The sequence below is a fragment of the Tursiops truncatus genome, chromosome 1 (assembly GCF_011762595.2).
Source record: "Tursiops truncatus isolate mTurTru1 chromosome 1, mTurTru1.mat.Y, whole genome shotgun sequence".
Taxonomy (NCBI): domain Eukaryota; kingdom Metazoa; phylum Chordata; class Mammalia; order Artiodactyla; family Delphinidae; genus Tursiops; species Tursiops truncatus.
In genome coordinates this window covers 76,726,966-76,751,215 of record NC_047034.1, presented here as the reverse complement: position 1 = coordinate 76,751,215, position 24,250 = coordinate 76,726,966, and the positions used below count along the sequence as shown (strand labels likewise).

The 24,250-nt window shown below is 44.2% G+C and overlaps 2 protein-coding genes across 5 annotated transcripts in view; one reads left to right on the top strand and one right to left on the bottom strand.

The window, feature by feature from the left end:
• POLR3GL (RNA polymerase III subunit GL) overlaps window positions 1-20,201 on the top strand; it is a 24,685-nt gene extending 4,484 nt beyond the window's left edge. For 2 of the 4 annotated variants that reach the window (XM_019919790.3, XM_073808478.1), the window contains 7 exons: window positions 5,000-5,167; window positions 5,508-5,637; window positions 6,495-6,563; window positions 6,905-6,961; window positions 7,202-7,275; window positions 7,400-7,513; window positions 7,803-8,317. In XM_019919790.3, the coding sequence (XP_019775349.2) occupies window positions 5,000-5,167; window positions 5,508-5,637; window positions 6,495-6,563; window positions 6,905-6,961; window positions 7,202-7,275; window positions 7,400-7,513; window positions 7,803-7,889 (699 nt within the window). In that variant the 3' untranslated portion in view covers window positions 7,890-8,317. Of the gene's footprint in view, window positions 1-4,999; window positions 5,168-5,507; window positions 5,638-6,494; window positions 6,564-6,904; window positions 6,962-7,201; window positions 7,276-7,399; window positions 7,514-7,802; window positions 8,318-16,423 lie in introns of those variants that run through there. The other 2 variants (XM_073808465.1, XM_073808471.1) reach the window with 2 other exon arrangements.
• On the bottom strand, window positions 20,055-24,250 carry TXNIP (thioredoxin interacting protein). Its single transcript, XM_004318751.4, has 8 exons — window positions 23,713-24,250; window positions 23,111-23,183; window positions 22,857-23,004; window positions 22,540-22,642; window positions 22,150-22,406; window positions 21,892-22,048; window positions 21,627-21,778; window positions 20,055-21,497 (listed from the first exon to the last, which is right to left on the bottom strand). Exons 1-8 carry the CDS (start codon window positions 23,960-23,962, stop codon window positions 21,462-21,464), a joined length of 1,176 nt encoding a protein of 391 aa, XP_004318799.1. The 5' UTR covers window positions 23,963-24,250; the 3' UTR covers window positions 20,055-21,461.

Sequence of the window (24,250 nt, the reverse complement as noted above, 5' to 3'; positions counted from 1 at the left end):
ATAGTGTTATTATTTTAATATGTACCCTTTCAAGTTATTTTCTGCTTGTATACATATGTATACATCTGTGTGTTTGTGTATATATTACACACATAGGGCCATACAACAAATACAACTTTATATCATGCTTCCCCCACTTTACATTATATTGTGAACATTTTCTGCCTTTAAATATTATTTGAAATAATTATTATGTCTACATAATGGTCTAAGATGGATGTTTGATTTTTTTTTAACCATTCATTTTTTTGTTGGACCATTTAGGTTATTTCAGAATTTGTGCTACCATGGATAGCTCTTTGATAAACATGCTTTTACTTATATCTCTGACTATATATCTGATGATTTCTTTAGGATAAGTGTTTAAAGTGGGATTACTGGGTTGAGGATATAAACTTTTAAAAGGCTGTAGATTCAAGGGGTCAAATTGCTCCCCCAAAAGACTGTGTTTATAGTCCTTCCAGTAAGGTATGAGAGTGTCCATCTCAAAAAAACCCATGGCAGCCTGATTATTTTTTAAATCTTTGTCAATTTGATAGGTAAAGAATGGTTTTATTGGCTATTCTTTTCTTAATTGCCTATTTGCACATTTATTCTATTCATGTTCTTTGCACATTTATTCTACTGGGGTGATTTTTTTTCGTTTGGATTTCCATGAGTTCTAATATGAGTGTTAACTCCTTGTCTTATTTATTACAATTATAGCAAACTGTAAACATTAGAGTGCTCCAGGCCTCAGTCCCTGGATCTCTTCTTTTCTCTCTTCACATCCACTCCTTTAGGAATCTCACCCAGTCTCATGGCTTGAAACATTTGTATACTGAGAACACCACTAGAATGTAAGCTCCATTTAAACTCCATGGGTGCAGGAGTTTTTTGTCCATTTTGCTCACTGATACATCCCTAGCACTTAGAACAGTGCCTGGCACTTAATAAGAACTCAGTAAGTATTCATTGAATGAATTTAGATGGTTTTTAAATTATTATTATTCCCATTTTACAGATAAGGAAATGGGTTTACAGTTATTAAATAAATTGCTGAAGGTTGTATAGCTAGAAAATGACTGAACTGGGATTCAAATCCATGTTCTTAACCACTACATGTACTGCCCTTCTTAAATTTGATGTAATTGTTTTTCTGTATGTTCTGTTGAAACCTGCTTCATAGTAACTTCTACCACATCACACAGTTATGCTTAATTGGGAATGAGTATAATGTACATGAGATGTTGTTGTTTGCAGGGGAAGGAGAGTACAGGGGTAAACACTAGGGAGGGTTGATGTTTATGGAGGAGCAGTCTGGGACCAGGTTATGGGAAACCTTAAACATCTTCAAGAATTTAGACTCAATCACAATCTTAAATAGAAGAGACTCATTGTAGATTCCTGAGCTGAGTGGGGTACAGATAGTTTACAGTTTCCCAACCAGTTTAGTGCCTTAATTAACTAAAGTTTTGTCTTCTTTTTACCCCACATCCTTGAGGGTCACTTGGTTAGTATGTGGAAATGGAGTTAGATTTGTCTAACCTGAAAGTTCATGGCCTTTTCTTAACTCCTCACTGCTTTGCAGTCAAAACAGCTCCTGTGTCCACTGCTAGAACTGTATCTATCAGGTGGAAAGACATCTAAGCTGTCTAGTTAGAGTGTCTTTTCCCTTGAAAGGGCTTGAAGACATGGTGGCAAATTCTTACTACTTCTCTAGTGTCCATAAGACATCCTCTCTCCTCTAATGTGTTCTTTAAGTCAGATCACAGTTTAATCTATTAACTAACAGCCATCTTTTCCTGACATTTTTCTTGGCACTTGGACTTGAAACTTTCCAAATTCCTCAGGCACACATTTTCCCACCTCTCCTTCCTGCTGCATATTATTAATCTCATCTACTATGCTGTTTTACTATATTTTTAATTTTTTAATGAATATTTTTTCTTATTACAAAAGCAGCCCCTATTCAGTACAGGAAAAAAAAAACCCATAAAATACACATCATCAAAAAACCCCCAAAACCCATCACCTCCAATTAACCAATGTTAATTTTTGTTGTATATCCTTCAAGAACAACTTTTTAATTCATATATCTGGGTGGGTGTATGTGTTTGACAAAACAGATTACCTTGTACATATTTTAAAATCTTTTTTCCCCCTAACTAATCTTTAGTGGAGTGCATTTTGTTGAGCCATGTATTTCTTGTTTTATTTGTTGAATATTGATTGAAGAACAAATATCCCAAAATGGAATGACCTGCAAAGTGAGAGAGGGAGTTCTCTTACTAAAAAGTTTAAATTGAAGGTGGATAACAATTTACTAAATATGGTTTATCAAAGGAGGGATGCAGGTCTAAAGTAGAGGATTCAATATGATCCCCATTGTCTAGCATTATGTCTGGCATATAGTAGATGCTCAATAAATATTTGTTGAAAGAATGAATGAATGAATACATGATATCTAAGGTCTGTTCCAAACTTGAGACCTTGTGATTCCTAAAGCCTCCCCTCACCATCCCAGTCCTCTTAGCTTTCCGTGGGAGGAATTATATTATGCATCACTAATTTAAGAGATCATAATTCTATACTATATTGTCTCTTGTTGCTCCATAGCTAACATATTGTTAGTATGTTCCCTTAATATGATGTGATGAAAATGGCTCTTCATCTCTGTGATCTTCCTCCCTGAAACACACAACCCCAGTCTAATCAAGAGAAAAACATCAGAAAAATTCAAACAGAGGAACATCCTATAATACACCTAACCAGTACTCCTTAAAACTGTCAGGGTAATGAAAGACAAGGAATGTCTGAGAAACTGTGAATTTTGAATTGCTACTCAAGTTTCTTGCTTTTTTTTATTAAGAAAATTTATTTCTTAAAACAGTTTTAGATTTACAGAAAAACTGAGCAGATAGTTCCGAAAGTTTCCATATGCCCTGGCACCAGTTTCCCCTATTATTAATGTCATATATTAATATGGTATACTTGTTACAATTAATGAACAAATATTGATACATTATAATTATTCAAGGTCCATACTTGATTTGGAGTTCCTTAGTTTTACCTAATGCTCTTTTTCTGTTCCAGGATCCCATCCAGGATACCACATTATATTTAGTTATCATGGCCCTGTTATGTATGGAATATGTCTATACATACATATACTTACATGCACAAACATATATGTATATGTATGTATACATACATAACTGAAATTGAGAGGATCCATATGCAAATACTAATAATGATTATTACTACATCATGGTCATGAAATAATAGGTATTTTTATATATACCTTTATGTTTTTCCAAATTTTCTAGAATAAATATATACTACTTCTATAATGAGAAAACAAAAGGAATGGTTTTCTTTGTTTTTATGAAGGTCACCGCTAGGACAGCTCTCTCTCTTTTACAATGGAAGTGTGACCTTTCCTTGTTTTTGATGACCTTGACAGTTTTGAAGAGTACTGGTCAGATATATTATAGGATGCTCCTCTGTTGGAATTTGTTGGCTTTTTTGTCCTGATTAGACTGGGATTATCAGTTTTGGGGAAGAGGATATCACATCATATTAAGGGTACATACTAACAATATGATTAATTTTGTTCATGTTGAAACCTTGGTCATCTGACTGAAGTAATGCTTGTCCAGTTTCGACACTGTAAAGTTACTCCCCCCACCTTTCCAAAATTGTTTTGGACAAAATTCCCTATACACAGGCCATACTTAAGGAGTGGGGAATTACACTCTCCCTTTTTAGGGTGGAATCTACATAATTTATTTGGAATTCTGCATGAGAAATTTGTTTTTTCTCTACCACGTATTAATTTGTTCAAACGTTTATTTATATCAGTATGGTCTCTTGGATATTTATTTTATACTTTGGTGTTATAATCCAATACTACTTTATTGCTCAAATTGTTCAGGCTTTGGCCATTGGGAGCTCTTTCAGTCGACTCTTATGCCCCTTTGACACAGCCCCATCAATGTGTGTGTTGTGTTTTTGAGCACTTTCTTACTTTCTGGCACTACAAGATGCTTCAGTCTCATCTTGTATATTTCCTGCCCCAGTCCTAGAATCAGCCATTTCTCCAAGAAGCCCTGGTTCCTTTTATTGGAAAATGGTATTAGGAGCCAAGATCTGGGTGCTAGGTATCTTCCCTGCTACTGGGATTTCATTTCCTTCAAGTTTCATTTTCATTTGATGACTTTCTTTATCCCCCATGCTATCTGACTGCCTTCTCAAAAATAATGACAAGAGGCAAAGTTCAGTTACGGTAGCAGGAGGAACTTTCAGTTCATCACAGTGGAATGGGCTGCCTTGGAGAGGAAAATGGACACCCTCTCTTTAGGAAAATGCCACCAGAAGCTGAATGACCAACAACTTACAGAGGGTAGTACTGTACTGGGAGGGCGTTTGGGCTAGAAGACTCCATGGGTCCTTCCATTCTAAGATTCTGTGTTTCCAGGTGGTGTTTAAAAAGATCAACTTGATTGTAATGGCTCTTATCACATACATCCCCACCCCCAATCAAAGGACAGTGAGACTGATGACTCATTCCTGTTCCCTCCCAGTGTCTGGCACACTACCTTTTTCATGGTAGATGCTTAATAAATGTTTTGTTGAAATGTATTGCATTAGATTGAGTTTAGGCCTGGTTGGGTTTGGAAAGTGAGGGAGAGAAAGAATTCAAAGATCATATGTAGATATGCAGATGGTGATAAACATCAAATTAACTTAGGGGCGTAGGAAAGTTTTATCCAAGGGTCTAGTCACTTTCCTCATTGCGCTACAGTCACACCATATTGCAATTATCTGTCCTGTTGGAACCGTGTCTCATCCATATTTTATATTTTTAGAAATACCTTGCTTGGCACTATGCCTTCTCAAAATTTGTTGAATTAAACTGGCTTTTCAGGTCTCTGGGAGAAAAGATTGAGTGTCTTGTACCTCCCTGGCTTCCTGTCTGTTCTACTGTACTTTTTCTCTGTGTTTTTGTCTTTATCAGGTTTTTCCTATTGGATGTCTGAATCCCCAGGCCCCCTCCATCATGGCCAGCCGGGGTGGGGGCCGGGGTCGTGGCCGTGGCCAGTTGACCTTCAGCATGGAGGCTGTGGGCATTGGGAAGGGGGATGCTTTGCCCCCACCCACCCTGCAGCCTTCTCCACTCTTCCCTGTGAGTGTCTGCCCTCCTTTCCCAAGACTCCCATATGCCCCTGGCTGACTGTGTATGATCCTGGATTCCTCCTGAGCCATCATAAAATCATCCTCATCTTGCCCCTCCCTGTCTGTATACTCCCACCTTATATGGGATGTTTTCCAGACAAGGAAGTGTCTACCCTCACTTTTTACATTCTCAGCTCCCCAGCTTTCAAAATGCTGTGTTGTTCCACCCATTTGCCTTGGTCCTCTGCTCAGTGGGAGCATTGGATTGAATTGTGGGGAGAGGAGAGGCCCTCCCAGATTTGTACTCCAGCATGTTCTCCCTGAATTGACCATTGCCTCTGCCTCCTTAGCCCTTGGAGTTCCGCCCAGTGCCTCTGCCCTCAGGAGAGGAAGGGGAGTATGTCCTGGCACTGAAGCAGGAGCTTCGAGGGGCCATGAGGCAGCTCCCCTACTTCATCCGGCCTGCTGTCCCCAAGAGAGGTCAGTTGGAATGCTAGTATCATGTTCTGAGTGCCTTCCATGAGTAGTGCCCTATACTTAGCACCGCTGCGGCCCAGAGAGGCCAGAAGAGGCACAGAAAGCTCACTGCCTAACTGGGGAGATCACAGTAGTTACCCCTGCATTTGAAATGCATTATGGTATCCATGGTTTGTTTTGAGTCTCACACTAGTCTTGGACAGTAGGAGGTTAAGTATTAAGATGCCCATTTTACAGATAGAAATGAGGAGATGTATTAAAATTTTTAACAATCTGGATATTGCAGGTACCAACCAATCAGAAGAACTTGAGAAGGGGTCTCTGAGAAGCCCTGTAATTAAAATATTACCCCTTTGGTTTGTGGATCATGAGAGGTCAGGGAGCCAGGAGGGACTGGAGTACAGGATGTACTTAGGAGGTCTGGGATAGTGGATATTTACCAACTGGTGTGGAAGTACAGTATTTCAATGTATTGACAACCAGTGCTTTCCTCCTAAGCCCTAGAAGCTAAAGTTCAGAGAGATGAAACAATTGCCTAAGTTAGTCTCATTAACGAGGAGTAAAGGGAACACTGAAACCCTCGTTTCTTGCTCTAGTATACTTTCCACTGTACCACACTACCAGTCAATATAGCCATGCCTTTGCATTAAGGGAGATAACAAAAACATTGTAATTTGAGGTGGCAAAAGGACAGGTTAGAAGAGTGTTGAAGGTCCTCATGGAAGCTGACCCCCTGGGCTCTGGGTCTGGGGTGAGGAAAAAGGCAATGTCTGAGTTTTGAGAGGGCTGGACCTCAGGAAGAACCCTGTTCTAGGGCTCTGAAAGGATAAAACTTTGACCCTTGACCTCTGATCCCTCAGATGTGGAGCGTTACTCAGACAAATATCAGATGTCAGGGCCGATTGACAACGCCATAGATTGGAACCCTGGTAGGTGATGGGCCCTTTCATTGACCTCCCTTCTTTCAAATGCTTGAGATGCCTCAAGCCACAAGCCACCACCCTATCCACCCTCCTCCGTCTCCACCTTCACCCTATTCAGGAGCCTTAGATGTGCTCCAAAACACTCTCAGACTCTACCTAAAAACCTATTAAATGGCCCCCACTCCTCTGGAGGCATCCAAGCCACAGTTTTGTTCCAAGCAGCTTTGACCCAGCCCCTTCCTTCCTCACCCTTAACCCTGATCCTTACCTGTCCTTTCAAAGAGTCATCATTCATAGGACACCCCAGGGCAGAGTCTTGCTGACTTTTTCATTCCCGCTATTCCTAGATTGGCGACGTCTACCCCGGGAGCTAAAGATCCGAGTACGGAAGCTACAGAAGGAGCGTGAGTGTATCTGGAAAAAGGAGGGAAAGGAGAGGTTTCCTTCATCAGCTGTAGGGCCAAGGCTGCTGGTGGTCTTGCCTGCCCTCCCAATTCCTACCTACCCAGTCTACCCAGTATTGTTGCTGGGTGCCATGGTGGCCACATGAGGGCAGCAGAGTGACATGGTCTATGCAAGAGGGTGGGGTAGAAAGCCATCTAGGAAGTTTGCTCTGATGGTTCACCTTTTGATCCTCTCACCAGGGACCACCATTCTACTCCCCAAGAGGCCCCCTAAGACCACAGAAGATAAGGAGGAGACAATACAGAAACTAGAGGTAAGGAAGAAATGCGCATAGAGACCACCTGGGCCCCAGATTCATTCCTCCCCTTTGGCCCATGTGTGCCTCAATTTTTCCCTTCTGTGAGCTGAGTTTCTCTTCCTATTCATCCTCACATAAGACCCTGGAGAAGAAGGAAGAAGAAGTGACTTCAGAGGAAGATGAGGAGAAAGAAGAAGAAGAAGAGAAGGAAGAGGAAGAAGAAGAGGAGTATGATGAAGAAGAGCATGAAGAGGTGAAGGGGACCTCCTTTCATTCCCCCTTTCTTCCACTCATAAGCTCTGGGGATCTCAACTTCAGAAGGCTGGAGGGCCAAAGGAGATAGTGCCCCCAAAGGATAGCGCCCTCCACTTTACCTGTCCCTAGGCTCTTCTCAAGAGTGAACTACAGCTTGAATGCCGAGTGAACTATAGGCCTGGAATGCTGCGATTGGGAGGGAAGGGGACTGGTACACAGGGATGAAGGAGAATGCTGAAAGCATGCCGACATACCTTTCTTCCTTCCTTTCTTTCTTTCTATTTCAGGAAACTGATTACATCATGTCATATTTTGACAATGGAGAGGACTTTGGGGGTGACAGTGATGACAATATGGATGAGGCTATATACTGAAGAAGGACTCTAAACAATACCCTGGACGTTCATCTCTTTCTTGATTTAGGACACAGAGAGTAGCTGTCCCCTATTATTAGGTTTTGTGAACAAGCAAATCATTTGCTCAGAATCCAGATAACCTGTTTGGTCCCTGGAGATAGGAATAGAGAGTGACCACAGATAGCTCTCCTTTCTACCCTTCCCCTCCCTCTCTCCTGTGGTATTGTATCACCTCTGATATCTTGGGGAAAGGACAAAGGACCAATGTCTTAATTGTATGAAAGTGAGAAAGGAGGGTCGAAAGAAGGACTGGAATCATTAGAGCTGAGACAGCTGTGCACATGCCCCTACCCATTTATAGTTCTTTGTGGAGATAATTGGGGGTGCAAGCAGTTAGGAGGAATAAGGCCAGTTTTATATTTTTAAATAAAATGTTTTTATCTGTCTCTCTGTCCAGGGTGAAGCCTAGTGGGAGAGGGCTGGAGGAATGAAGGGGATGCCTAGTAAGCCATTCTTCTTTCCTCACCTGTTAAGAGTCCAGTGTGACACGCTGGGGGTTACAGCCTTCCTGTCCTTTGCCCCTTCCCTCCTACCCCCATGGTGGGACACCTAATCCCCATCTAGCTCTGCCAAGGCACATTCAGGAGCTCATCTGCAGGGCTGCGCAGAGAGAGTTGTATACAGCCCACGCCCTGAAGACCAGCTGGCTTCTGGGCTTCTGGTCCTCAGGCAGTGGGGACGACATGATTCACGTGTGTTCACATGTGTTCACAGGGACACAGGCCCTCACTTTCCCACGCTTGACCTTGATCTTGTCCTTGTTTACAAGGAATGATTACAACTATTTTTGTGGGGAGAGTCAAGAAAGCCAGGTGTGGGGAGGGAGTAGGGAGAAAGTGCCGATTCTTCTTCAGCACGCTCGCCCTCTTCCAGGCCCTGGAGACCCCACTTTGAAAGGTGTGTCTGTGAAGCAGGAGCCCCCTAAATATCCTATTCTCCACTTCCGGAAGCTGCCGTGTGGCTGAGTTGCAGTTTCCCTTCTGTGGAATTTAGTTCTTCCTTTGTGGAATTTAGTTAGCCTTTCTCTCACTCCCTTCTTGTGGGGAGGGGGAGGGGGAGGGGGCAGGCAGTGTTGCTTTACAGGAAGTAAGGAGGGTGCAGAGGAAGGGGGTGACTTAGGGACACTCAGCTCTGAGATGTGCATTCTCACCCACACAGTTCTCCCTTGGGTGAGGTCACTTCCCTGGGCTCTGATTGGCTTCCGAGGAAGCCCTAGATGTACTGATTGGTTCCAGCCACTTGACATGCAACAGTCACGGGCAAGCTGCATGTCCAGAATAGGGACTGGATAAGGAGGCAGGAACAGATAGCTGGGATGCTGTCATAGCAACCTTACTAAACATTTGAAAGCCATGAAGATGGGATGTAGGAGAATCTTCAAGAAATTCCCCAGCCATATTCAGGTAGGCAGACTGAATTCCCTATGGCATCAAGTGATAGAGACTGGCAGTCTAATGTTAGATATTTCTGACCCAATTGTAAAGAATGAATAGGGGCTGTGACTCCATTGAGGGAAAGCACCTTAAAAGCCTGGTTTGGGTGTGGTAGTAGATGTTAAGGTAGGAGCCAAGAGAACAGAGAAGGAAACAGGAATAGAAATAGAACATTCCAGAGTTATTGAGCAATTTGGATGATTGATGTGTTCCCTTTTCTAGTTCTCTGAGGTATTGTGTGAGTGGAGTAGGGGGAGGGGCCAGGGGACCTGTCACTGGGGTTTCCCATAGTCACACTGTAGCCTGTGATTGTAGCTAGGGAGAAATGAGCAGAAAACAAAAATAAAAGACCCTGGAAAATCTCCTTTACCTTTCTCCTCTGCATATACACACATACCAGACCTAATCTGGTTAACTATGTTTGTGTCTATGTTGGGGGCACAGTTGACCTCCTAAATCCCACCTAATGCCAGCATGTGTACTCAAAAGAGTGGGAACAAAGAAGATTCTAGACAAGAGACAGTAGAGGAGAACTGAACACACCCCTGCCCCCACCTCTATACACACACATCCTTTTCCCATGAAACAGGGGAAGGATAAAGGTTAGAGTGGCCTCTTGGGATCAGTTGTACTTCCTCAAAGACAAAGTGTCAGAGAGACCAGACCATTCTTGGACTCTTTCCTATCTGGCCTCCTGCCCTTCCTGGCAGGTGACCTTGCTGAACAAAGCCAGAGACAGGGGACCCAGCAGCTTCCCCAGATTCCGGAACAGTTCCAGGAATGAGCTAGACTGTTTCCATTGACCTTTCCCCTACTTTCCATAGGTTCTATTGGGCAGGCTGAGGCAGGAGCCTAAGACTCAGTAAATAGAGTCAGGGCTGCTAGTCCTCCGGAGGACCACCTGAAAGGGTAGAGGTCCAAGCACTACTTGTAAACATTTAGAGAGGCCCCACGTGGTTCTTGCTCAGCCCTGTACTGCGTGCCTGCTTATGTTGAATAGATTGCTCCCATGCCCACAGCCTAGGCTGCTCTGGCCCCAGGCAGGGTAGGTTCTCAGTCAAGAATCCTATCCTTCCATACCCCATGTTCCATCCCTAGCCTACTGGTCCCCTCCCACCTCGGGCAGGAAGCTTGAGATTGGGGTCTGCAAATTTAAGCTCAGGGACTCAAGTGATTTGAGGGAGGGCTGAATGAGAGACCTGGTTATAGCATGCAGTTTAGAAGATTGGGAGTAGAGACCAAAGAAAATTGGAGGGTCAAGTATTGGGTGGACAGGACACCCATGGTTGGTGAGGTAAAGACATGTATTTTCCTCAATTCATTTTTATTGCTGTTTGAACTGTGAAAGGAACGAAGGGTGGCTTGTAGGCCTAGGCTAGTTTAAGAACTAAGCCAAAGGGAAAAGCTGCCATCTCAACTGGGCAAAGCACTGGTTTATGGTCCTAGTTTCACCACTCCATAGCTTTGTACCCTTGGGAAAGTCATGTAGTCTCCAAGCGTCAAATTCCTCATGTATGAAAGAGAATTTGAGTTAGATGTCCACTAGGAAATCCTTCAAGCTGACGTTGATCCACCTGCAAGAATCCAGATGGTTCTGAGAACAAAGGTCAGGATGTGTCCAGCTTTTGCTGAATTCATTCCGTCTGCTGGATTTCCCCACCTTATTCTCAGTTGGGCAGGCTAAACATACCTCAGGCAACTAGCCAGTCCTTTCCAGGAACCTGCTTCAGCCCAAGTAGCAGAAGGATCAGCAAGTCCATTAACTAGCAAGGAAGGAGACACCCCTGCAGCAGAGTTCAAGGTCACGATCAGCAAGCCAGGACTCAAATCAAGCAGGCCACCAAGGAATTTCTGACTAAGGAAGGGGCCTGTGGGGCAGGTCCTCCCTATCTCCCCTCATGTAGCATGTCTGGCCAGAGGACAGAGAAGAGAAATGAGCTAGACAGGAATAGTTCAGTTAGCTAATCTGGCCAGACCAGTGGTGACCCTTTCTCCACTGACCTTTCCCCTACTGAGACTCACTTTTTCCCCAAGGTCATTTGGGACCAGAAAGTGGGAAATAACAAGTTCTAGTTTCCTAGTATCGCCTCAGAAAGTTATTTGCCTTATTCCCAACAGGACTTAATTTGCCATTGTACTCCGGAGGGAAGGGAGGTTCCCCCTGCAACTCTAATGGGAGTCAGTGGAAAGACAGTGATCCAACCCTAATTGCAGGACCTGAGAGGCTAAGTGCGATCACCCTGGGCACCCAAAATTTGGGGGGAAGGAAGCCAGGGATTCCTCAGACCCAGTCCTGACCAATGCAGGGAGGGGCTATGCCCCGGTGACCTCTGACTCTGGGACTGTTCTTCATTCTCAAACCTCTCCTCCTCCTGGAATTCTCAGCTGTGGGCTGAGGTTCCCAAGACTTGGACCCCCGCCTCTCCTTGAATCTTCTCCATTCTCTAATTCCATTTCCCTTGGTATAAAATAGACAAGGAGAAATATCCAAATCTTGTGTCTTATGTTCTCTGTTACACTCAGGGCAGCCTTAATAGTGCTAGAATAGGAAGGAGGTTAGACCTGTCTTTGCCTTACCCAAAAGGATTGGGGGGACAAACTAACCTGAGTCATGGACACAGATCTGGGATATTTCCTATCTTGGAGAGAATAGATGAAATCCCATGTGGACAGGGAAAGAAGCCCTGGTACTCATCCTCCTTATGCTCTGCTATGGCCAGAGAAATAGCCATTCTAGAGGGGAAATTCCTTCAACTAAGGAGGTCAAGGTAACTCTTTTACCTCATTTTTCGTGGGCAGGGATGGTAAGAGGATGTGAAACAAAGATGGGGTCAGTGAAAGGAAGGCCAAATGCTGACCGTTCCTTTTCTCAGCCCTCTGCTTCCTGTCTCCAAGCCTCTCTCTTGGCCCTTGGACAGTCTTTCTTGTCTGACCATACTTGGATGCTCTTGGCCCCTCACCTCTCCCTTACTTGGCTCCTGTTTTGAGACTTGCTTTCCATCCCGAGCCACCATTCTAACACCTGTCCAGAGCTATCAGGGATGTTTATAAACTTCTCAGGAGCTGGACTGGGCCAGGTCAGGAGGGGTGGCTGAGAGCCAGAAAGAGAGCTTGTCACTCAGACTCTCTTATTGTCTTTCAGATTCCTTTCCTTTTCTGACTCTCTAACCACATCTTTCTTTCCATGTCTCTCTTTGCCTCATGTCTTTAGCATTATGCTACTTAAATTAGGTTATCAATGGGTGATGTGGTGAGGAATATTTGGAGCCGCAGACTACACACCTTCCAGAATGTCAATTTTACTTTTAAGAGTTGCTGGGGGAAGATAAATTATTCTTATACTAAAATTACACAAATATATTATGCAGTGTGAATCAAAATTTGCACTTTTTAAACATAAAACGGGTACTTCAAAGACATTTCTGGCTTGTGACAGGCTACTTTGGACTGTTCCAGAAGCCCGGGGGAAAATTCAGTTTGCCTAATCTTAGGGGTCCTTCAGAGGAAATATTTGAGAAGAAGCTCTACTTAGAGCAGAGATGACAACCTAAGGCAAAAACCTTAACACCAGACAAGAGCCAAGGGTATAAAGGAGTGAAGCAGGTGAGTGTAATGCAATAGGGAGTGGTGAGAACTGGCAGATATAAGTCTGCCTGACCCTTTTAGCTCTAGCAGGTTGATGCCATGAAGGAATGTGGGCTCAGTGTTACCAAATGTGGTTGCTTTTTAAGGGAAGCCAGAACAATAGATTTTAGTGAGATCTGTTTTTTTGTTTTTTTTTTTTTTTTTGCGGTATGTGGGCCTCTCACTGTTGTGGCCTCTCCCATTGCGGAGCACAGGCTCCGGACGCGCAGGCTCAGCGGCCATGGCTCACGGGCCCAGCCGCTCCGCGGCATGTGGGATCTTCCTGGACCGGGGCACGAACCCGTGTCCCCTGCATCGGCAGGCGGACTCTCAACCACTGCGCCACCAGGGAAGCCCGAGATCTGGTTTTTTAATGTTTACAACCAATTCAAATATTTAGGAAGAAGCTATACAAGTTTCTAAATGCCTGCAAGCTGATTCCACCTATGGGCCCTCGGTTTGCTGCCTCTGACCTCTATCAACATTTCTTCCACTTCCCAAAGGTGTATGTGGTCCAAATCTGGGCTTCCAAGGTCTCAAATTCTGTTCCCAAGAGCTGGGGGCAGTGAGCTTCATGAGGTTACAGGGCAGAATGGAGCTCTCCGGCAGGACAGCTTGGGGAGGTAGAACTGAAGAGAAGCCCTTTGGGTACCAATGGCAGGTGACACCTTTCTCCAGCGGGAGAGAAGGAGCCATTGGTCCCTGCCCAACCACCTTTTCCCTGATCTTCAGGGATATGGAGCTAAAAACATCTTGGGGTCTGGAACAGAAACCAAAGATTCCTCAGAGTTGGAAGATGAGACAAGCATGAAAGCCCACGCATAGAAAGAAATGGGAGAACAGGAGATGAAGGAAGGAAGCTGTGAGCCTGGATAGATGAAGGAGGAAGTCAGAATTTAGACAGGTAAACTGGAGAGGGAGGGGTCTTTAGCCACAGAACCATATAAGGGAAACACAGTTCTCACGCTCCTGAACCCCGCCTCCCCTCCCAGCAACTGAAATCCTTCCCCTGTCCATCTGTCCATGAGGTTAAAAATATCTTAGCTGGGTACCCAGCCAGACATTTCCAAGAACCTGTTTACCGACCATCTGACTGACTTGGAGAGGTGGTCAGCAGCTCCATCACCCAACAGGGAATGAGAATGGACCTTGCGTGACATTCCAGGACTCAAGGCCCATGGGTGTCACAATTCTGTCCCCATGTTCTGCCTTTCCTCTTCCTTCTTCCATCACTCCATGGCCTGGAGATGACCAATCAGTTGGTAGTCAGAAAAATCCCAGTCTTCAGTCTGTCCATCCTTTTCGTTACAGGCTCCATAGAAAGTACAGCAGGGTCACACCAAGGGAGAGGTCAGGACAAGACAGGAATAGCCTAAATAGGCTAAATTGGGCCTCATCAGTGGGGCCTCCACTGGCTTTTGTGCTACTCAGTCTAGCCCACCTCAGGGAAATAAATTAAATGAGATGCAATACCTTCAAATAAGGAGTCTGAGAGTTCTTTGTAGTGTCACAAACAGCACTCTCTGTTTCTCAGTTTATCACTCCAAATGGTGGGAAGCTTTCCCCTGGAGTTGTATACTGAAAAGTTAAGAAAGCTCAATTAATTAATTCCCAGAAGGTGATAGAGTTACTCCAGAGGCCTGTGAAGCACGCTGGGAGTATGAGAGAGAAAACTCTAGTGGTCCCAGAGCTATAGCATGGGGGTGTGCAGAGGGCCTGTCCTGGCCTGGGGGTGGGAGTCCCAATAGTGGGCCACCTCTCCCACCACAAAATTAACTACAGGTTGAGTCAGCCTCTGTACAGTGACCTCTTCTCAGACTGTTTTGCTCCCCCAACACAGGAAGGGAATCAAGAGAAGCAAAGAGAGAGTGGTGTTACTTATGATAGGTCAGAGAGGAGGAACAAATTTGAGGACATGCCTGGGAGTGAGCTAATCAAGGCAGTGGTGGTGAATATGCCTCCTCTTTTATTTTAGATAACAAGCAAAATAACTTCGCCATTGTTCTAACTCTTCATATATATATATATATATATATATATATATATATATATATATACACTTTTTTTAGGAGAAATAAAGCTGTATTAGTTTGCTAGGGTTGCCAGAACAAAATGCCACAGACTGGGAGGCTTAATTAATTTTCTCACAGTTCTGGAGGCTTTGAGTCCAAGATCAAGGTGTCCACAGGTTTAGTTTCTTCTAAGGCCTCCCTCCCTTGCTTGCAGATGGCCACATTCTTTTGTTTTTTCATTTAATTAAAAAAATTTATTTTATTTTAGGCTGTGTTGGGTCTCCGTTGCTGCACGCAGGCTTCTCATTGCAGTGGCTTCTCTTATTGCGGAGGAAGGGCTCTAGGTGCATGGGCTTCGGTAGTTGTGGCTCACGGGCTCTAGAGCGCAGTAGTTGTGGTGCACGGGCTTAGTTGCTCCGCGGCATGTGGGATGTTCCCAGACCAGGGCTTGAACCCGTGTCCCCTGCATTGGCAGACAGATTCTTAACCACTGCACCACCAGGGAAGCCCCTGTCCACATTCTTGCTGTGTCCTCACATGGACTTTCCTCTACGAGCTGAGTGTGCATGTCTGTGTCCTAATCTTCTCTTCTTATAGGGGCATCAGCACATTGGATTAGGGCCCAGCCATATGACCTCATTTTAACTTCATCACCTCTCTTAAGGCCCTATTTCCAAATACAGTCACATTCTGAAGTACTAGGGTCTGGACTTCAACATATGAATTTATGCGGTTTCAGTTCAGACCATAAGAGCAGCGTCTCCCTGTTGGTTGAAGCAGAAGTCTCTTCTCAGAGGAGAGAGGAGTCTTCCCACATGGCCTAGAACTTGACCCAGCCAAGTCATGACCATGACTCTGATTCCCTGTTGTTTTACCACATGCCTCAGTGACTGAGAGTGTAGGTCAGGGAGTGAAAAAGAAATTACGTCCTTAGTACATTTTCACTAAATATTCCAGCCTTTGTGAGGCCACGTATTCACAAAAGAAGTAAAGAAGTTATGTTTTTGTCACCAAGTGGTTGGCCTTGGAAGGCACCCAACTCACTGAGGAACCACATAAGTGCCTCCAATATGCTGAGGCAAGCCATGAACAGAGGAGCTGAAGACAGTGAGAAATCAGATGTCACATCCTAGTTGGGAAGCAGGTGCATCACCAGGTTAGTTCAATCAAATCCGTGTTATAGGTGCTGGGGTTGAGGAGGGCGTCAGTCCTGGAACACATTATCAGAGAAATTTATATTTTCATATGGCCTCAAGTTACTGGCATCCTCCAGTACTCCCTTTAGCATTTCTTGAAGGGTAGGTGTTATAGTACTGATCTCCTTAGCTTTTGTGTGAGAATGTCTTTCATTTTTCCTCATTCCCAGGTTTCACATGTGGATGACCAGGGTTCACACTTAAAGAACTTTACTATTTTCTTACAGCTACATTGGACCACCAGGAAAATAACTTGCCTGGATATTATTTCTTGCTTTTAATGGTCACGATTTTTGCCAGAAGATGAGACAATGGATGTCCTCCAGCATCACATCTATGTACATATTTCTCTGCAATGTGTCCAGCAGGTCCCACTCTTTGTGGGTGAGTTCTACAAACACGTCTTCAAAGGTCACTGACCTCTAAAGCATCATGGATATTCTGGTTCAGTCAGCATCATTCTTTCCAGTGCCTCCCATGACTTGCTGTATTCTGTTGGTCAGAAGCCAGTCAGTAGCCACTCAGTAGTTGCACAAAGAGTGGAGTTTCCTCACTGGATGTGGATCACAGTCTGTGGCTGGGAACATCCAGAAGTGGGGTTCAGTGTTCTCCCCAAGAACTGGGAAAAGTGGCTGCATTCTGGAAATAACTGAAAGTGATGAAAATCCAGCCTCAATCATCACTGAGAAGGTGGGGATAGACCGCGTGGGGCGGCCGGAAATGAAGGCACGGTGACGGGAGGAGGGTGCATGACCCCTTTTCACAGGTTGGGGCGCGGGCGGGGAGCATCTTCTTCCCGCAGCCCCGCCAGCCGCCACGCGGGCCCCGAAGCCGCCACATGTGCTCCCGCCACCGCCATGGCGCCTCCCTTCCCCACATATATTTTTAAAATCCTCACTTCTAAGGTTGTTACTATTACTCTTTCCCATTTTACAGATAAACTGTAGCACAGAGAACATTAAACAAGTTGCAAGGTCATACAGCTAGTTAAGTGGTGGAAGCAGGATTTGAATTTAGATAGTTTGGCTCCAGTTGGTGTTGTGCTTAATTACCACACTATACTATTTCTCCTTAATGGTATAGGGAGACTGATCCCTGAACTTCTTCTAGGCTATAGACTCACCTATTGGGCCAGGAGCTGCAGCCCTGGTTCTGCAGTCATCTCTGAGAGGGAGTTTTTCAGCTTTGGAAATGTAAGTGAACGTAGAGTCAGAACAGAGAATGGGGCAAAAGTTTCTTTCTTTCCACTCCAGAACTATTGAGGTCAGGATGCTTGGGACAGGGGCCGTCAGAGGGTCAGTAAAACATTCTCCTTATCCATCTTATGCATTCCATCACCTAGGGATAGTCCGAGGAAAAAATACTAGGAAGGGGTCTGTATACTACTGAAAGAACTGGGCAAAAGTAACTCTTTTACCCCACTTCATAACCTTCAGCTCTTAGGTGATTGTTTTTTGTTGACCAGGTGTTTGGTCAGATCTTCTCTCCATACTTTTCCCTCCCGATGCCTCAACCCAAGTTATATCCTTGTTTTTCCAGTCTGTTCAGAGTTATCAAGGTAGCCAAGGATCCTGGTTGTGGAAGTATCTGTTGTTTCCTTGTTAATTTTACTTTCTCTAGCTCTTTTCTCTCTTTAGTTTTCTTTCTGTCTTCTCTCAGATCTTCCTATACCAGATTGGGCCTAATGAATAAATGATACTAAGAACTGGATCTCCTCAAATGGCTGTACATGTAGGTTATAGCTCTTTAAAAATTAAAAGTCATATGAGAAGAGCAAAGGAAAGGAAGACCCAAGGTATCCACCCACTTAAGTGGAGAAACAGCTGGGCTGGGACCTAAGGATGAGTACTTAAGCAAGCCTATGTGCAGATGTCCTGGGGTAGGGTAGAAGTTGTGTATCGAAGGCAAAAGGAAGTCCAGTGGAGACTTTTGTGCTCTAAGGGAGGGATGCGTTTCCTCTGGATGAACAGCTATAGCTGCTTCCTTCCTTCCTCCCTCAGATTTTGCTGTGCTGTTCAATATGATAGTCACTAGTCACAGGGAGCTAACTAAATTTAAAATAAACAGAAATAAAAATTCAGTTCATCAGGAAGAGTAGCCACATTTCAGAGCTCACTAGTCACATGTGGATAGTGGCTACCGTATTAGGGCAAATATAGAACGTTTCCATCATTACAGAAAGTTCTGTTGGCCAGTGCTGGATTTGAGTTATTAGGGTATCAGGAGGAGGTGCATATGTTCTGGCCCTTCAAGGATCAAATCTCTATCAGACCTTGGGTGTAAGTTATCTACCCTCTCCATCCCCTTCTCATATCACGTACCAGTAGCCAGGCTGTATACACAAACAACCAGGCTTTTGTGCTCCATGGTCTCTCCATCTCTTTGTCCTGCCCTCTGGCCTGCTCTTGTCCTTGGTCTATCCCTCCAGTCCCTGCAAAACAAGCTCCAGAAAAACTTTTCCATCAACTTTGACTTAGTTTTCTGGTCACAGAGTTGAAAAAGGGCGGAGGCACTAAATTCTTGAACAGGTAAGAAAAGGAGGCAGAGGTGAGAGTAAAGGTCACAGTCACCATGGCAGCAGAGCTAGAGACTGACACCTTGGTAAAAAAAAAAAACGACAACGGCCAGTAGAGAGCAAAAGAGCTGCTGAGAATGAAAGATAGATGCAGACAGAGATTGAAGTGGAAAAGAATCTTTTCAATCCTACTTTCTGTTCAATTTACATTGATTTTATGAACTTCCAGGAGCCTGAGATCTGGAATTACTATGTGGAGGTCCATAGAAAAGCCAACCCCCAAATAAGGGCTAGGGCTAGGACTAGATTTGTCTGCAGATTTAAATGAACCAGAAATCAGAACGTACTCTAACCTCTGCCATCTCAGGGTTTCTCATCACTAGTCACTCCTAGTCACTCCTTTCGGAATAATAAAAATCATTTCAATTAGAGGTGGAATTGCGCCATCAATCTGTTATTACTCTACAAGGAAGTAACAGAAACTGCTGAAGCATATCATAAGGAATGAGGGTTGGTTTGAATATTCAGCAAACATTTACTACGTTATGATCGTGTACTTGGATACGAACTGTAATGGGAGCTGCAGAGATAAAAAAAAAACGGTAGCTGCATTCAAATAACTTGATGGTCAGGGGCTTCCCTGGTGGCGCAGTGGTTGAGAGTCCGCCTGCCGGTGCACAGGACACGGGTTCGTGCCCCGGTCCGGTAAGATCCCACATGCCGCGGAGCGGCTGGGCCCGTGAGCCATGGCCGCTGAGCCTGCGCGTCCAGAGCCTGTGCTCCGCAACGGGAGAGGCCACAACAGTGGGAGGCCCGCGTACCAAAAAAGAAAAAAATAAAAAAAAATAACTTGATGGGCATAACTAAATCCTTATGTCCTGTATTATGTCTTCCTGCATAAAAACCAGCCTTATACTGGGAAGAAACTATGATGAAACCAAATTTTGAAAAAGACCCATAACCTTTTCCTTCCAAATCCCCTCACAAACTTCATTTCCCTGTATTTCAAGAGCTCATTAAACAAAACAAAAATCAAAGCTTCATGCACTCCAAAGTTGAAGGAATTTAGTAACGATTAACTATAGATGTAGAAAACTAGCTTGGACCACCAGAAGATCCCACTACAGTTCTTTAGTGAATTCGACAAAAGACAATGTAGCTCAAATTCCTTCCCTCTTCACCCCACCAACCCGCATTCTGACTATATTCATTATGGTCAATAGGAAATGGTTTCTCTACAAGGTTTCCAACAATGTGAATTGTGAAGTAGGGGGAAAGCTCCTTTGGGCACATTTTCTTTCTAATAACGTCTTCAACACCATCTCAGAGACGAGAAAACAAACTTTTTTCGCCATTAAAAAAAACTTTATTTATTTATTTTTTACAAAGAATACCCCCACCTGGGGTGAAAAAATATATCTGGTTAAGTACAAAATATAGTTTTTGTCATACAAAAAGATATACAATTAAAAAACAACAAAAGAATGAAACCACCTTCAGCCCACATACTTTCTCAGGAAAGGGAAGATAGAGCTCAGTGCTCTGACACAGGACAGTGAACAAAGTGCTAAGGCTGAGGGAGACTGAGCAAGTGCTAGAGGCTGCAGTGAGAGAGGGGCTGTCAACATCCCTGTCTCCTAACACTGGGCAGGAAGGGAGCCCGCACAGCTTTTGTGAAGACCTGCCCTCTAGTTTCTCATGGCAACATCTGTATGCTCTAATCACAGTGTTGGGGCATTTTGATTTAGAGTTCCTCCTTGGGTTTGGAGAAGTCACAGTGGGCAAGGCTGATAGCAGCAACCCTTCTCATATAATTAGAGTGTCAGAATTGCAGAATTCTGTACACTGGGACAAAGTCTCAAAAGCAGTAACACTTTTTTTTGTCATTGTGCTTACCCCTAGAGACATAGTAGACCAGTTTTAGCTTACACTTGAGAAAGGAAAAAAATCCCAAATTTGACACAAACTAAAGTGCTAAGAACATCACCTCAGAATCAATTCCAAGGAGTCACATGAAAAGAAAAACATTCTCCCACGTGAAAATGTTTGCCAACAGGAGAACACAGTGCAATAGGCTCTAAAAATGGCTTTTAAGACTTTTGGTGGGGTACAGTTACTACCGCTTTATACCTGATTAAAGTACTTTCTGAACAAAGACAACCTTTGAGCTTCTTCCCTTTAATCCACATGGGAAGCTCATTCCAAAGTCCAAACCAAATCAGCTCTGGAGGGATTTTTTTTTTTCTATAAGTGTACAAACGATTTTAAGAACATCCTTTTCCCAAAGTTTTGGCCGTGATTTTTTTCCTTTTCATTTTCCTGGTTTGCTAAATTGGCTCTCCTCTACATGGCAGAGGTTCAAGGTCTATTGTTATACCAATCTATAATCCCCTCCATAAAACACTGGGAAGACCATGCCAGGAGACCATTTCTACCCCTTATTCAAAACTACTGAAAATGCCTCAATTTTCAAAGAGATTTAAGAAAATAGGATTGGCCTGAATTTTTCTAGTATGTTTTTAAACCCATCCAGCAAAATACCCTGTATCACATCTCACTGGCTGAGGACGAGTGTGCACCCATTAAAGCCCAGGAGATTGCATGCTGATCACCTCCTACACTGGAGAGTCAGAGGCTGGGGTGGACCGGTACCCCACTGTAGAGACTGCTCAGTCTCTAAAAAAGTACGAGTCCAGGAGGAGAGATGAAAAGAAACAAGTAGGTACAGCTGCTTCTTTTCTTCCACATGCTCACTGCACATTGTTGTTGAGGATGCAGGGATCCACCTGGGAGGAAGAAAGAAAACATTTTAGTTTGGGTGAGAACTAAAAGAACAACCCAGTTTAGCAATCCCTCCAAATCAACTTCCTATAGTAGGCTTAGGGCAAATGTAGTGGTAAAATGACAATTCTCACCTCAGTGTAAGTAGGTGGTGGCATGAACTTGAACTCAGGAGCATACATAAAAATAGGGCTGTCTTGAGAACCATCTGTGTCATCCAGCAGAGGAGTAGTGAGGCTCTCCAATCGGTGATCTTCAGGAATAATATCCATATAGCAAGGAGGAGCTAGAGAGAGAAAGTATGGGGATAAGAAGCCTGGCCAAGGAATGCTTGACCATCACCAATTTAACAAACCCAAGCAGGCCAGAGAGGAAGAACAGACATTAGGTCTAGCTCACCTTCTGGGGTATCGGGGATGTTTAGATCTACCCAACTCATCTCAGAACTGGTTCGGCTGGCCATGCTGGATGTCCGGCTACTGAGGCCTGACCTGCTGCCAATTACCAGGGGCAGGTCAAGAATGACTTTCTTGGAGCCAGGGACGCTAACGTAGATCTAGAAAAGGAGACGGTGGTTTGTTAGACTGGAGATCTGGAGAAAACACTACTATTGTTCTGACAGATGAACAATTTCTCTCTCCAGCCCCACTCACTCACCAGTAAGGAGTATTCAACTCGAAGGATGTTGCAGCCCAAGATAGAAGGCCTGATCTTCTGCACCCGAAGGCTCTTGCCACGCCATGATGCGCAAGTTCCTGAGATAATATGATTGCCTCTGACCGATGACAACTTCTGCGTCAGCATCTTGGTTTGGCCATTGGCAAGGTAAGTGTGGCGGGCAACAATGGCAGCTTTGGGGACCACAATGCGGGAACTCGTATTCTCAAAGTCAGCATGGATGTTAATCTCATCACCTAGCAACAAGAAAGATGAAAACTGATGCTTAATACAGTTGATGACTTTTCATCTGTCCCTGTCTCCTGCCCTCACCCCCAAACCCACAGTTCCTGTTTTAATAGTCTCTCATTTTAAGCACTAGATCCTTACCTTCACAGAATCCTCTTCTGTCTATTTGGGCAGAGACGGACACCCGCCCATCAGGAATAAACATGCAGGAAACTTTCTTCTCCTTTTTAGCAGACACAGGTGCCTATGTAGAATGGAGGAAAAAAACGTTTTGAGAATTCCTAGAGATCCTTTCTCTGCTTCTCTTTCCTTTCCACCGCTAATTTAGAATAGGCAGCTTTCCCTCCCACCCTGATGACTTAGGACTTGATTCCCTGAAGGGCTTCACTCTAATGCCCTAGACACTTGACTTCTTATCCCTGAAACCCAGAAGAATAGAATCTTAAAATGAACCTCACCAGTAAATCAGGGGTATTGACATCCACTAGATCCATCACTTCAAAGTTTTTCTTTGTCTCCTGAGTTGGGTGGCTGGGGCGATCAAGAAAAGCCTTCACCCAGTAGTCTACACACCCATATTTTCCTTTGAAAGATGTTCCCAGAGGCCTTTATCAAGAAAAAAGAAACAATTAATTTAAAAATGCTCTCCAAGAAGAGTAAGTGATCAAAGGAGGGGAAGATAAGTCCACAGATGCATTTAGCTGATACATACCCCTGAGGAAGCTCAAAGCCAAACTTGTATTCATATTTGTTTCCAGGTCTCATGATCACCATCTCATTCTCACCTGAAGGCAGAGAAAAGCGAGTAGCCATTAGGTTTCCTGTTACACTTAAAATGCATCTGTGCGATATGGAATTCTTGGGCAGCATACAAGAGAATTGTAGAACCCCCATTTTCATCCCTTATGTTCTTAAACGAGAGATTCTGATGCATTTCGTTGGGCCAAAAGTTGCAAAGCCCTGCAGTGCCCAAAGGCTCAACCAGGACAGTTAAGCTACTATCATCTCAAACAGGAAGCAAACAGAATAAACAAGTTATGCACACAGAAAATCTTTCAATAGCTAAGGCAACATCCCTCAGGATCACCTACAGAACACAGCACCCAGCACCATAAGAAATTGCACACATCACCCTTTTTTGGGTGGGGGGTGGGAAGAGTTTGCAAATTAAAACTAAAAAAGATAAGGAAGCCACACAAAATGCAAACCACACAACCTGAGCAACTTAGAATCTACACTGTAGGCTCCACTTATTCGTATCAATTCTCTTCTCGAATCAGCTTTCACCTTCCAGCAATCAGCTGGGTCACTCACCTGTTGGCTGGTCGTCCAGGAGAAGCGTGTCTTCGTAGCGCAGGTAGTTCAATGTCTGTTTGCACTGTTGGGATCCCTGCATCCACAGGACCTTGGCCATTCCGCAAGCCAGGATCCTGACAGCTTTGACTCCAGTGACTTCACACACCTCCACTATCACCCGGCCAGCCACCTTCTCCCCACTGCCGTACACCTTTTCGGGGTCGTTAAAGACCACCTCGAAAGACTTGATCTTCTTGAACATCACCATAATTGGGCTGGGTTGGCTTAGGAGTTAAAAACGAGGGAGGAAAAACAGAACCCCAAATCAAAGGACCCTTAGCAGTAAGTTAAAATTATTTCACTCTTCAATCCTCTACTAAATTTTCAATAAGATGTCCACAGAAATTGTAAGCTGCGGCTTAGGCCAAGGAATTTCAAGAGAAAAATTAAACCCTTTCTTTTCTTTCTTTCCTCCAACAGCTGGAAGAGAGCCCCGGATCTCCGCGGAAAGGCTAAAAGTACACCACCTGAAGAGACGAAAGGAGAGTTACAACTA